The 14,829-nt window shown below is 46.4% G+C and overlaps 1 protein-coding gene across 1 annotated transcript; it reads left to right on the top strand.

The window, feature by feature from the left end:
- Positions 1-855: 855 nt before the first annotated feature.
- On the top strand, positions 856-1,856 carry KCNE5 (potassium voltage-gated channel subfamily E regulatory subunit 5). The gene has a single exon (XM_030209597.1). The coding sequence runs from the start codon at positions 1,050-1,052 to the stop codon at positions 1,425-1,427; it is 378 nt and encodes a 125-aa protein (XP_030065457.1). The 5' UTR covers positions 856-1,049; the 3' UTR covers positions 1,428-1,856.
- The last annotated feature ends 12,973 nt before the right edge of the window (positions 1,857-14,829 follow it).

Here is a 14,829-nt window from a genome sequence, read left to right as displayed (position 1 = left end):
TGGAGGGGTGCACCGCCAAGGCAAGTTGGCTCAGGGTGCCATTGTCCCTTAAGCCAGTGGCATAGCCACAGGTGGGCCTGGGTGAGCCAGGGCCCACCCACTTAGGGCTCAGGCCCATCCAACAGTAGCACATGGTAATGAAAATGCTGCTCTCCACAATACTGGCACCTTCACATGCTCAGTTTTCAGCGCATGCCTGCTGCAGACTACCAAGGTGGAGACTGGAGAGAAGCATTTTCCCACCATCTGAGATATTTTTTTGATGTGGGAGTGGGGGAGAGAACATTTGGTGCCCACTCACTTCTTGCCTAGGCCCAACCAAAATCTGCTGTCTAGCTACGCCCCTGCCTTAAGCCAGCCTTGCTGACCAATCCTATAGAGACCACTCTCATACAGAAGAATTGGTTGAATTATTCTATAGTGCTAATTTAAAAGTGGGGGGGAAGGAGGAATATGATGTGGGGAAAATGTGACCCCCTCCCCCTTCCCTGGTGTCACCTCAAATATTTTTGTCAGGAAAGTTCACTGTGGACCAGGGTACAAACTGTCTCTACAAACCTGGAGAAGTTTATTAGGTTGGGGTAAAAGTAATCGGGGAAAAGAAAAAAATAAAAGTTGAAATAACAAGTACCGGATCCTGATGGTTGAAGGCAAGGCTAGAGTGAAACACATCAAAGGGCATGGCTGGATGGTTCCCAAACCTGTTCCTAGAGGCACTCCAGCCAGTCAGGTTTTCAGGATATCCACAATGAATATTCATGAGCTAGATCTGCATGCAGTGGAGGCAAATCGCACTCATGAATATCCTGAAAACCTGACTGGCTGGGGAGCCTCCAGAACCAGGTCGGGGAAGCACTTGGAGCCCCCGCCCACGACAGATAACGCCCAGAGGAAGCAGGGGGGAGGGCAAGAGCCGCTTCCGCTACTGTCTTCAGCTCGGTGCTGGCAGCTAAGGCTGGACGGCTGCATCGCTTCTCCCCCAACCCCGTGGGGCAGGGATCGGAGCAGAGCCTTTGATCGAGGTGGCACTGTCTTTCCCCCGTCCCACCATGAACTGCAGCGAAACGGAGGGACTGAGGACTCTGCTCAGCAAACTGCTACAGGGGCTGGAGCTGCAGGGCAAAGCCGTCCCCCACCAGCAGCACAAGAACGGCAGCAGCGGCAAACACGAGGGGGAGGGGGACGAAGCCTATCTGTATATCCTGCTGATCATGATTTTCTACGCCTGCCTGGCGGGGGCGCTCATCCTGGCTTACACCCGCTCCCGCAAGCAAGAGTCCAAGCACGACCCCTACCACCTGTACATCGAGAGGGAATGGAACGAGGCGGGGCCCGGGGGCATGAATCGGACGGAGGTGGACGAGCCCCCGGCCAGGGAGCAGCAGCTCCTGGGAGCAGCAGCACTGCCCCCGACCCGAGCCTGCTGAGCGCGAGGGGGATCGCCCCTGGTGCTGGAAGAGTCTGGCCTTTTGCAATGTGCGTGTGTTTGCGGTGCCGCATTCTGGTTTTGAATACTTTGGGGGAAAGGCGGAATAAAACCGTGCAAGTGGCGGAGCAGGAACCGGAGAAGGCAGTAAACGTACAAATCTGCAGCGTTATTCTGTGTTTAAAAACGGAGCCATCCTTTTCCTGTTTCGAAGTGCCTTATGCCATCTCCAACGAAAGGCTGGTTTGCAATTGCCACGTTTGGATATACGTATATATTTTTTTATACTTTTGCAGTTGATTGAAGCTATCTTTTTTATCAAGTAGGATAATGCTGACGGTCATTTTCATGCAATGTTTTAAAAACCTTAACCAAACATTCGTTTTGTGTTACATGCAGAAAATAAAGTTTGTGTACAAAAATCAATTTATCCCTCCCCCATCTCTTTACGGTGTGTTTTTTTGGTTTTTGCAGCGGTTGTTAATAAGAGAGTTGGATTCTAGGTTTTCATCTTGTGTGGAGGGTAGAACGTACGTTGATTCAAGCGTGTGGAGATGCAAATGACTTTATTCAGCATTTAGAATTAGGGCTGGCATCTGTTGGTTGGTATTTAATGCGGATAAAACGGGTCCTCTTGGTGGGTAGGCATTCCTTCTCTTCAGTTCTGCTTTCCTGGGGTTTGTTACTTCGTAGCTTAAAGATCGATTAGTGGCGTCCAGGCCTGGGTGCTGATCCAGTCAGAAATCTTTGCCTACCTGCTGCCCATTCCTTTTTTCCTAAACTCTGTTATTTCAGGGGGTGGGTGGCTCTATCTTGCTTTGGAACAAAATTCCCATAGCATCTGAAGCAAAAGGATAACCATCTGGAGTTTATTCAGTAGCAAAAAACATATCCCCCTCCCCCCCACACACAGAGTTGGACTTGATTCTGATTTACACAAGTACATAAGTAATGCCACAGTGGGAAAAGACCAAGGGTCCATCGAGCCCAGCATCTTGTCCACGACAGCGGCCAATCCAGGCCAAGGGCACCTGGCAAGCTTCCCAAACGTACAAACATTCTATACATGTTATTCCTGGAATTGTGGATTTTTCCCAAGTCCATTTAGTAGCGGTTTATGGACTTGTCCTTTAGGAAACCGTCCAACCCCTTTTTAAACTCTGCCAGTTCTAGTATTTAAAAAAAAAATTGGGGAGAAGATTTGCTTTATTTCTTATTTTAATTTTATTTTCACCTGTGATCTTTAAACATTGTTATTTAGTTATTGGTAATTTGGATTGGGAATTTCATTGTTATAATTTTACTCTGTAGAGCCCCACCTCATACTGACTTGAAAAGTAGGTTATACATTTCTTTAATTGAAGCCCTTGATTTCCTGAAACCATAAAAGTAAAAGGGTGTTTCATTAGCAGTGATTTACATCAGTCTGAAAATGAATAGATATTGTAGGTATTATTCATAATCTTAATTGCTGGATTGACTATGGTTTTAAGTCATTGGAAGCTACAGAACTACACAGCACCTTTTTTTTTAAGGGTTGTAGCTTCCCTCTGGCTCCTTCATGCCTCGAACTTAAGCATTGCCATACTGGAACAGACCAAAGGTCCTTCAAGTCCAGTATCCTGTTTCCAACAGTGCCCAATCCAGGACACAAGTACCTGGCAAGATCCCAGAATAGTAAAACAGATTTTATGAGGCTTATCCTAGAAATAAGAAGTGGATTTTCCCAAGTGCATCTTAATAATGGCTTATGGACTTTTCTTTCTGGACATTATCTGAACCTTTTTTAAACCCTGCTAAGCTGACTGCCACATTCTCTGGCAAAGAATTCTAGAATTTAATTATACGTTGAGTGAAGTCATATTTTCTCCAATTTGTTTAAAATTTACTACGTAGTAGCTTCAGTGCATGACCTCTAGTCATAGTATTTTTGGAACAACTAGACAAGCGATTTACATCTACCCATTCCACTCCACTTAGTATTTTATAAACCTCTTCCATATCTTCTCTCAGCCGTCTCTTCTCCAGGCTAAAGAGCCCTAGCCACTTTCTTTCCTCATAGGGAAGTCATCCCATCTCCTTTATTATTTTTGTCACCCTTCTCTGTACCGTTTCTAATTCCGCTATATCAAGATGGGGTGACCAGAATTGCACACAGTATTCAAGGTGCGGTCACACTATGGAGCGAAACAAAGACATCCTAACGTTCTATTTGCTTTCTTAGCTACTGCTGCATGCTGAGCGGGGCCAATGTTCAGAAAATGCTGAGCTTCCAATTTATGATCCTATGGGCCCCTTTTACCAAGCTGCGCTGGTGTCAGTGCTTGTTTTACATGCGTGCTGAGGCCCCCCTCTTACCGCAGCTGGTAAAAGGGAAGTCTCACTTTCTGACAGGAAATGGCCGGGCGGCAAGTAAAGCACTTGCCGTCCAGTCATTTCACGGAGAGCCCTTACCACCACCCATTGAGGTGGCAGTAAGGGCTCCCGGTTAACCCGGCAGTAGCCAGGGGCGTAGCCAGACTTCGGTGGGAGGAGGGTCCAGAGCCCGAGGTGAGGGGGCACATTTTAGCCCCCCCCCCCGGCGCCACCCCCCGAGCCATTATTGACCCCCCCCCAGCGCCAACTTTGACGACCCCTGCCGACGACCCTCTCGACCCCCCCCTCCCGCTTCCCGCTGCCAACCCTCCCCTGCCGTCACCTACCTTTGCTGGCGGGGGACCCCAATCCCCGCCAGCTGAGGAGGTCCTCTTTTTCCCCGCGAAGGCTTCGTTCTGTTTCTGACGTCGTGCAGGACATCAAACTCACAGAAACAGAACGAAGCCTTGCGCTGGAAGAAGAGGACCTCGCTGGCTGATCTGCAAGGCTTCGTTCTGTTTCTGTGAGTCTGACGTCCTGCACGTACAACGTGCAAGACGTCAGAAACAACGAAGCCTTCGCGGGAAGAAGAGGACCTCCTCAGCTGGCAGGGATTGGGGTCCCCCGCCAGCAAAGGTAGGTGACGGCAGGGGAGGGTTGGCAGCGGGAAGCGGGGGGGGGGGGTCGAGAGGGTCGTTGGCAGGGGGTCCAGGGCCAAATCTATGGGGGCCCAGGCCCCCCTGGCCCCACGTAGCTACGCCACTGGCGGTAGCACGTTGCACTGCCTTATTACCACCAGATACCCTCCTGTGCTACAAAACTAAATACATTTGTGTAGCGCCAGAAATGACGGCACGCTAGGGGTGGGAAGTACTGCCGGACTGCTGCAGTAGCCCAGCGGTACTTCCCATATAGTGAGCGGTAAGTCTGCATTGGGCTTACAGCCGCTTAGTAAAAGGAGCCCTAAGTTAGGCTCATAAATTTGTGCCCTATTTTCAATCAGACTTAGAAGCATAACTTTTCAGCTGAAAATTCATCGTAATTTAGAATCTTAAAAGTTATGCTCATAAGTTCAGGCCTTCCATTCATTTGCCTAGAATTATCAGCCTAATACTGAAAATCAGTGCTAAGTTCCTAACTTCTTTTCCCCACCCTAAATCCACCCACTTTTTATGCTCCTAAATTTAAGAATTTAGTAACATTTTGAGTACATTTTCAAAGAGGCCAATTTGCGAGCCTAACTCTCAAAGTTAGGAGTGTAAATGCCCCCTCCCTGCCCATCTTCATGTCTTTGCTTAAAACTCACCTCTTCATTGCTGCGTTCGGCACCTAACTCTTACCGTTCAGTAAATCCAGACGGCCCCAATTTGACTGCCCCTATCGGACTGACCGTTCACTTGTCTTTTAGATTGTAAGCTCTTTGAGCAGGGACTGTCCCTCTATGTTAAATTGTACAGCGCTGCGTAACCCTAGTAGCGCTTTAGAAATGCTAAGTAGTAGTAGTATGTGCAATCAGTTGTGCCAGCCATAGAGCTGGTACAGGGTCATGGATTTGATATACCGCCTTTCTATGGGTACATCCAAAACAGTTTACATATACTGGAGTATGTAAGACTGAACACAGTTGGTGACTGGTTTGTATTTCACTTCCCTTTTATTGGGGGCATAATAGATTCACATACATGCTTATTCATTAATAAAGCAGGTCTAGACCAAAATGTCCAACTTAGAGTCCTGGATGCTGTTGCTTTGTTCCATTATAGCAGAAAAACATCCAAGTGTTAGGAACGTCCAGATCCCGCCCTTAACATGCCCACGACATGCCTCCTTGTGATTTGAAGGCACTTCTGACGGACTTCATAGAAAAATGTCAAAATTGGTTTAAAAAATACCAATTTGCATGTTTTTGTGAGAAAAATGTCTAAATGCAGATTTATGCCACTTTTTGGGATGTTTTTCTCTTTTGAAAATGAGCTCCATAGAGTTTGGAAGTGTGATGTCTAATTAGGTCATTTTACAGGATTGTTCTGGGAACAATAGAGGTTGGATGATCATAAATGTTGAGTTTAAATATTAAAATCTCTGTGGGGACCAGTGGTTCTGGAAAGAAGTTGGTGAGGCTTGCAAAGCTGAAGGTTTGTGTGGGGCATCTAGGAAACCAGCATCCACCCTGCCAAGATAGACTGCTCAGGTTTCCTGTGTTAAATATACCCTGCAGGAGAAACAGAATGTGACTGCAAAAACATTTTCCTTTCCTGTATTTAGCACCAGAAGGATGGGAACAGCCCTGGATTAACCATTAAGCGAAATAAGCCCTTAACTCTTTCACTGCCGTCTGCCACATGCATTATCTAACACAAATTTCAATGCTTTTCTAATCATTATAAATATACATGATGCTTTGATTTGTACAATAATATTATTTCTCAGCACTCATTGAACCTTAATGTCTTGTCAGTTAAGGAATGGAAAGGCCGAGGGGCACCATTGTTGAGCTGTGCGTAGGATATCAGTTGGGCTTAATCCGGTCCTGGACAGGAAGGTCATGTGATTGTGTTATGTTGTGTGTTTTTAAATGTTAAACGGAGAAGCTGTTGATTGTTATAAAAATCATCCCAGCACTTTAAAGTAGATTTAGTGGAGAAGCAAAGATCAGATTCCTCCTTTTCGAATATGAGAAGACAATTTGAGGAAACATTTATTGAGACTTCTTATTGGTTGTTTGATTGGCTTTGAGAGGTACTTTTATGATCTCAGCAGACATGAGTGGCCCATACAAATATCCTATATAATAATTCTCACCTCCAATGTTCTGAGGCTGCCTGGAACCCTGGATCCCTTGGAGGTGGTCTGGAGTTGGAGTAGATAATAGTGACCTCACACACAACCCACACCAGATTGGCCAGTAGAAGGGAGAGGGGCGGAGCCATGATACAGGGAGCAGCGAATCAGCACAACATGGGGAATGCACAGCAGCAGGAACAGAAGCCTCTCTCACATAGTCACTCTCACATACACTCTCTCAAACATACACACTCAGAGGAAAACCTTGCTAGCGCCCTTTCAAACAGAAACGGGCCTTTTTTTACTAGTATATACATATTTTTATATATATTTAACAGAATGTCGACAAGTTCATTAAAAAATCATCCAACTGGTGACATTAAAGAAACTTCAAATTATGCTTTGCCAAGTCAGTTGAAGACGTCCTTTTCAATTTCTTTCTTTCTTTACTCGTACCCAATATACATGCAGTGGCTTTATTGCTTCAATATTGTTTTATCACTCACTTGTAAATAATAATGTTTTCAGAGTGAGGTACAGCAATAGGATTACAATAAATCGTGTCATTACAGAATAAAATATGTTTTCATTATAAAATCAAATCACAAAAAAATCTGAATTACATAAAATAAGCCATTGTCAGAATCTTTATTAACCATCTAACCCGGTCTGGGCTACGCCGGTCTGGGCGTAGTCAGTAGGACGGGCTATAAAATCGAATAAATAAATAAATAAATATTAATATAGCACGCAGTGGTAGATTACTCAATAGACATGTGCCTAGGGGCCCCAATGTTTAGAGAGGCCCCTTCCCCATCAGTTGACTCTGATAGAGACTCTGTTTATGTTTAGTTCAGTGGTTTCCAAACCCGGAGGCACCCCAGTCAAGTTTTCAGAATATCCACAATGAATATTCGTGAGAGACATTTGCATGTAGTGGAGGCAGGGCATGCAAATCTCTCTCATGAATATTTATTGTGGATATCCTGAAAACCTGACTGGTAAGGGATACTCCAGGACTGGACTTGGGAAACACTGATGTACCCCCACCCTTTTAACATGACAAGCAAAGCTGGGTCACTTAAAGTGAATAACCAGTACAGTTCATTTGCTCCGTAATATACAAACTATACTGCCAAGAGCTGGGAACTGAAGCTACCTGCAGGTTTCCCTCAGTTTTATACCCTTCCCCTAGCCCCAACATTTCTGGCTGCCCAGATCCTGTTGGAGGATGGACAGTACAGCTTTCTTTTCGTGCACAAGGTGTGTTGTCAAACAGCCACATTGCTCATATGGCTTTCTGAAAGTAAACCCCTCAGCACTGCTCTTTCTTGGGTCTTACAGGGGTTAATTCCATCTCTCATAGTAACATAGTAGATGATGGCAGAAAAAGACCTGCATGGTCCATCCAGTCTGCCCAACAAGATAAACTCATATGTGCTACTTTTTGTATATACCTTATCCTTGATTTGTACCTGCCATTTTCAGGGCACAGACCGTAGAAGTCTTGCCCAGCACTAGCCCCGCCTCCCAACCACCAGCCCCGCCTCCCACCACCAGTTCTGGCACAGACCGTATAAGTCTGCCCAGCACTATCCCCACCTCCCAACCACCAGCCCCGCCTCCCACCTCCGGCTCTGGCACAGACCGTATAAGTCTGCCCAGCACCATCCCCGCCTCCCGCCACCGGCTCTGCCACCCAATCTCGGCTATGCTCCTTAGGATCCATTCCTTCTGAGCAGGATTCCTTTATGTTTATCCCACGCATGTTTGAATTCCGTTACCGTTTTCATTTCCACCACCTCCCGCGGGAGGGCATTCCAAGCATCCACTACTCTCTGTGAAAAAATACTTCCTGACATTTTTCTTGAGTCTGCCCCCCTTCAATCTCATTTCATGTCCTCTCGTTCTACCGCCTTCGCATCTCCGGAAAAGGTTCGTTTGCAGATTAATACCTTTCAAATATTTGAACGTCTGTATCATATCACTCCTGTCCTCCTGTATCCATGGTGGTGAGCCTAAGCTTGTCCTCTTTCTGACATGCCATGACACTGTTGTAGTGAAGGAGAAACCCTTAATTCACATGAAAAACAACAGGATTAACATTTGCCATTTTTTTTTAATGAGGGATCGTACTCTAGTATGACAGATTGCAGAAATAGATTTTTGCGAGTGTAATATTGAGAGAGCTCCTCATGGCTAATACTGTTTTTTTTTCCCCCATAGTGATGTTGGTTTCTTGCACACTGAATTTAAGACTAACATCATTTGTAGCCTAGTGGTTGGTGCAGTGAACTTTGATCCTGGGGAACTGAGTTTGATTCCCACTGCAGCTCCTTGTGACTCTGGGCAAGTCACTTCACCCTCCATTGCCCCTGGTACAAATAAGTACCTGAATATATGTAAACCGCTTTGAATTTAGTTGCAAAAACCTCAGAAAGGCGGTATATCAAGTCCCATTTCCCTTTCCCTATTTGAGATTCTACATGGAATGTTGCTATTCCACTAGCAACATTCCATGTAGAAGCCTGCCCTTGCAGATCACCAATGTGGCTGCGCAGGCTTCTGCTTCTGTGAGTCTGTGATCTGCAAGGGCAGGCTTCTACATGGAATGTTGCTAGTGGAGGAGTAGCCCAGTGGTTAGTGCAGCAGACTCTGATTCTGGGGAACTGGGTTCAATTCCCACTGAAGCTCCTTGTGACTCTGGGCAAGTCACTTAACCCTCCATTGCCCCAGGTACAAATAAGTACCTGTATATATGTAAACTGCTTTGAATGTAACATAGTAACATAGTAGATGACGGCAGAAAAAGACCTGCATGGTCCATCCAGTCTGCCTAAGATAAACTCATATGTGTATACCTTACCTTGAATTTGTACCTGTCCTTTTCAGGGCACAGACCATATAAGTCTGCCCAGCAGTATTTCCCGCCTCCCAACCACCAGTCCCGCCTCCCATCACCGGCTCTGGTACAGACCGTATAAGTCTGCCCTCCCCTATCCTAGCCTCCCAACCACCAACCCCACTTCCCCCCAGCTGCTCTGCCACCCAATTTCAGCTAAGCTTCTGAGAATCCATTCCTTCTGCACAGGATTCCTTTATGCATATCCCATGCATGTTTGAATACCATTACCGTTTTCATCTCCACCACCTCCTGCGGGAGGGCATTCCAAGCGTCCACCATCCTCTCTGTGAAAAATACTTCCTGACATCTTTCCTGAGTCTGCCCCCCTTCAATCTCATTTCATGTCCTCTCGTTCTACCGCCTTCCCATCTCCCGAAAAGATTCGTTTGCGGATTAATACCTTTCAAATATTTGAACGTCTGTATCATATCACCCCTGTTCCTCCTTTCCTCCAGGGTATACATGGGCAAGTCACTTAACCCTCCATTGCCCCAGGTACAAATAAGTACCTGTATATATGTAAACTGATATTGAAACCTAATAAACAAATTGAAAAATAAATATATGTAAACTGCTTTGAATGTAGTTGCAAAAACCACAGAAAGGTGGTATATCAAGTCCCATTTCCCTTTCCATAAAAGGTTCAGGTTAAGCAGATTTGGGCAGAGGGAAAATTTCTCTGGCTAGTGGATGATCAGTGCAACCTTCATGCAGCTGAGAACTGCAGGGGCTCTTTAATTAAGCTGCGTAAGGCTCTACACACTCGCATCACGTGCCAAAATGGAGTTACCGCATGGTGGTAATTTCATTTTTGGCATGCAACCGATATGTGCGGCTGAAAAATATTTTTTATTTTAAATTTTTATTTTCGGCTGCGCTTAACGGACACACGCCAAATGGCATTTGGCGCACGTAGGTCATTACCACCCGGTTACCGTGTGAGACTTTACGACTAGGTCAATGGCTGGCGGTAAGGTCTCAGACCCAAAATTTTGATTTTTCCGCACATCCATTTTTGGCAAAAATTTTAAAAAGGCATTTTTTTGCAGGTGCGCTGAAAAATGATTCTGCGCCCGCCCAAAACCCGCGCCTACACTACCGCAAGCCATTTTTCAGCCCACCTTAGTAAAAGGACCCCTCACTTTGCGTGTGGAATGGTTATGAAGCCATTCTAGGTTGTCCACTCATCTGTGCCCTGTAGGAAAAGAAGGCAGACAGGAGAGAGAACTGCTAGTACTGTTTACCTCAGTATTGCTTCCACTCCAGCCTAATGACTTGCAGGGACAAAATGAGGAGAGACGCTGCTGAGTCCCAAAATAATGTTGCTGCAGCTGTTGTGCCATAGAAGTGTCTCAGCTTTAATTTCAGTCATGGGGTTGTGATTAGCCACAGAGATAATTGTCTCACTGTTCAAGAGATCATGGGATTGTCTGCAGGAAGGGAAGGTAAAGCCATAGATTAATGGGATCTGTGGTATTCCAACAGGATGGGATTGTGATTGTAATTGCCCTACTAGGTTCACAGCGGTATGTAGAATGAGAGTCAATAAACTAACTGTACCTCAGGGAATATTCACTATGTGTAGCTTTTAAAAATGATGGTGAAGGGACTACTGCTCACAGAAGTTGGTCACTGACATTGAATTCGTCCCGTGAAAAGGTTTCGTCTGCAGTTGGTTGACTAGGGATGTGCATTTGCTAGCACATCTTAAAATATGTACTGTCATCTAGGCCAATGTTTCCCAAGTCGGTCCTGGAGTAACCCCTTGCCAGTCAGGTTTTCAGGATATCCACAATGGATATGCATGAAAGGGATTTGCACATTCTCTGCCTAGAGGAGCCTGGGGCCGTACTGCCTGAGAAGCAAGGAAGCAAGCAGGTTGATCCAGCATGCCAGCACTTCTGCACATGCTCAGTTCAATTGCGTGAACTGAGCATGTGTGGAAGTGACATCATCGGTAGTGGGAGCACCCAGTGTTGCCAGGTGGGCGGTTTTACCGCCCAATTGGGCGGTTTTCCGCGACCCGCCGTGGGAAATTTTTGCCTGCGGCGGGTTGCGGTTTTTTGGGCTTGTTTTGTGTCTTTTGGGCGGTTTTTTTAAGCGTTTTTTTTTCGGCCGCGGGGGGCAGGGTTAGTGACGTTTTGGGCGGGGCTAGTGACATTCTGGGCGGGGCCGATGATGGGGGAGGTGGGGCCGATGACGGGGGAGGCGGGGCCGATGACGGCGGGGGCAGGGTTGATGACGCGGGGGTGGGGGTGTCAGTGGGGAAAGGACTGCTCAGCATGAATATGTGAGGATAAAGAGTAAAAAGCTGTGTGCCATGTAGATGGTAAGGTAAGGGGATGGGACTTGATTTACAATCAAAGCAGGTTACATAGTATATACAGGTACTTATGTTGTACCTGGGGCAATAGAAGTTAAGTGACTTACCCAGAGTCAGAGGGAGCTACAGTGGGAATTGAGCCCAGTTCCCCAGAATCAGTTGTAGAATTGCACCCTTAGTGCATACGGAGTCAGTGTAATATGTGTTGACCTATCCATGAATGCATGTAAAGTCGATTTTCATGCGTTAAAGGTTTTTAGTAACATGAATGTATGAAACGAACCAAAAATCTCCACTATCAGGAAAAAAGACCGCAATTAAAGTGGGGTTTTTTGTTTGTTTTTTTGCAGCTGGGCACTTCTCTATTCTTGGCCCTTCTTTGTACAACAGGAAGGGAATGGGGCAGACTGCAGGGTCATAGCGTGATTATCTACTTCCATAAGGGCATTGTGCATTCCATCTCCAACTGGCCACTCAACAGACAGCCCTTTGTTATGCCTCCCTTTTGTTGTGGAAATCTATTCACTGGGGTTTATATCCCAATTTAAGGCCAGAGATAAAGCCCAGCTGTTAAGCATTCAGATAACCATCTGGCCTACAGATTGAGGGTTTGAGCAGTTGAAGCCTCTGACCATTACTTCTGCAACCCTAGGCCCTAAAAGCAGCTGTGATTGGGGTTAATTCTATAAGGAGCTGTCTAGCTTCAAGCAGCATTAAGGCATGTAAATGGTGGGATGTTAGTCATTTACATGTGTTAGTGGCAACTTATGTGAGGAAATGAGTGCTTATTTGACAAAGTACCTTATGAAAGTCTCCTGAGGAAATTAGAGAGTCATGGGATTGGAGTAGGGTTACCATATGTCCGGATTTACCCGGACATGTCCTCTTTTTGAGGACATGTCCGGGCAACTGGGCGGGTTTTGCCAATCTGCCCGTTTGTCCGGATTTCTGGACGGCCCACCCGCCAGCCTGCCCGTTTGTCCAGAAATCCGGACAAACGGGCAGATTGCTAGCCCCTCCCCTTAGTTACTACTGCCCTGGTGGTCTAGTGACCTCTTCCGCCTTCGGGGCAGGAAAGAGCCCCCTCTTTCCTGCCCGGAGCGCTGCCCTGCATGCATCCTTCCTGTTCCTGATCGCAGCACCGATTCAAAATGGCCGCCGAGAGTTCAAGTGACCCCGCGAGACTTCAACTCTCGGTGGCCATTTCGAATCGGTACCGAGATCAACAACAGGAAGGATGCATGCAGGGCAGCGCTCCGGGCAGGAAAGAGGGGGCTCTTTCCAGCCCTGAAGAGGTCACTAGACCACCAGGACAGTAGTAAGGGGAGGGGGGTGATGGGGTGTGTGACAGGGGGGAGGGGAAAATGTGACAGGGGCGGAGTGAGAGCGTGAAAGGGGGTGGGGTGGGTGTGAAAGGGGGTGGAGTGGGGTATGTGGTGGGGGTGGGGCATGTGTCCTCCTTTTTGGGGGACAAAATATGGTAACCCTAGATAGGAGGTAACGTCCTATTGTAGATTAAGAACTAGTTAAAAGATAGAAGACAGTAGAGTTAAATGGTCAGTATTCTCAATGGAGAAGGGTAAATAGTGGAGTTCCCTAGGGGTCTGTGCTTCAACCGCTGCTTTTTAACATATTTATAAATGATCTAAAAATGGGAGTAACTAGTGAGGACATCAAATTTGCTGATGACACAAAGTTATTCAAGTTGTTAAATCACAACAGGATTGTGAAAAATGCAAGAGGACCTTAGGAGACTGGGGAGTCTGGATATCCAAATAGCAGATGACAGTTAATGTGAGTAAGTGCAAATTGATGAGTGTGGGAAAGAAGAACCCAAATTATAGGTACATGATGCAAGGTTCAACTTTAGGAGTCACCACCCAGGAAAAAGATCTAGGTGTTATACAGTGGGGGAAATAAGTATTTGATCCCTTGCTGATTTTGTAAGTTTGCCCACTGACAAAGACATGAGCAGCCCATAATTGAAGGGTAGGTTATTGGTAACAGTGAGAGATAGCACATCACAAATTAAATCCGGAAAATCACATTGTGGAAAGTATATGAATTTATTTGCATTCTGCAGAGGAAAATAAGTATTTGATCCCTCTGGCAAACAAGACCTAATACTTGGTGGCAAAACCCTTGTTGGCAAGCACAGCGGTCAGACGTCTTCTGTAGTTGATGATGAGGTTTGCACACATGTCAGGAGGAATTTTGGTCCACTCCTCTTTGCAGATCATCTCTAAATCATTAAGAGTTCTGGGCTGTCGCTTGGCAACTCGCAGCTTCAGCTCCCTCCATAAGTTTTCAATGGGATTAAGGTCTGGTGACTGGCTAGGCCACTCCATGACCCTAATGTGCTTCTTCCTGAGCCACTCCTTTGTTGCCTTGGCTGTATGTTTTGGGTCATTGTCGTGCTGGAAGACCCAGCCACGACCCATTTTTAAGGCCCTGGCGGAGGGAAGGAGGTTGTCACTCAGAATTGTACGGTACATGGCCCCATCCATTCTCCCATTGATGCGGTGAAGTAGTCCTGTGCCCTTAGCAGAGAAACACCCCCAAAACATAACATTTCCACCTCCATGCTTGACAGTGGGGACGGTGTTCTTTGGGTCATAGGCAGCATTTCTCTTCCTCCAAACACGGCGAGTTGAGTTCATGCCAAAGAGCTCAATTTTTGTCTCATCTGACCACAGCACCTTCTCCCAATCACTCTCGGCATCATCCAGGTGTTCACTGGCAAACTTCAGACGGGCCGTCACATGTGCCTTCCGGAGCAGGGGGACCTTGCGGGCACTGCAGGATTGCAATCCGTTATGTCGTAATGTGTTACCAATGGTTTTCGTGGTGACAGTGGTCCCAGCTGCCTTGAGATCATTGACAAGTTCCCCCCTTGTAGTTGTAGGCTGATTTCTAACCTTCCTCATGATCAAGGATACCCCACGAGGTGAGATTTTGCGTGGAGCCCCAGATCTTTGTCGATTGACAGTCATTTTGTACTTCTTCCATTTTCTTACTATGGCACCAACAGTTGTC

The sequence above is a fragment of the Microcaecilia unicolor genome, chromosome 7 (assembly GCF_901765095.1).
Source record: "Microcaecilia unicolor chromosome 7, aMicUni1.1, whole genome shotgun sequence".
In the NCBI taxonomy this organism is placed as follows: Eukaryota; Metazoa; Chordata; class Amphibia; order Gymnophiona; family Siphonopidae; genus Microcaecilia; species Microcaecilia unicolor.
The sequence above is the reverse complement of the archived record's forward strand: the minus strand, read 5'-3'. Positions and strand labels throughout refer to the sequence as shown.

What these genes read in the sequence shown, in the direction of transcription:
- KCNE5 (XM_030209597.1), top strand. Translation starts at nt 1,050, where the DNA reads ATGAACTGCAGCGAAACGGAGGGACTGAGGACTCTGCTCAGCAAACTG.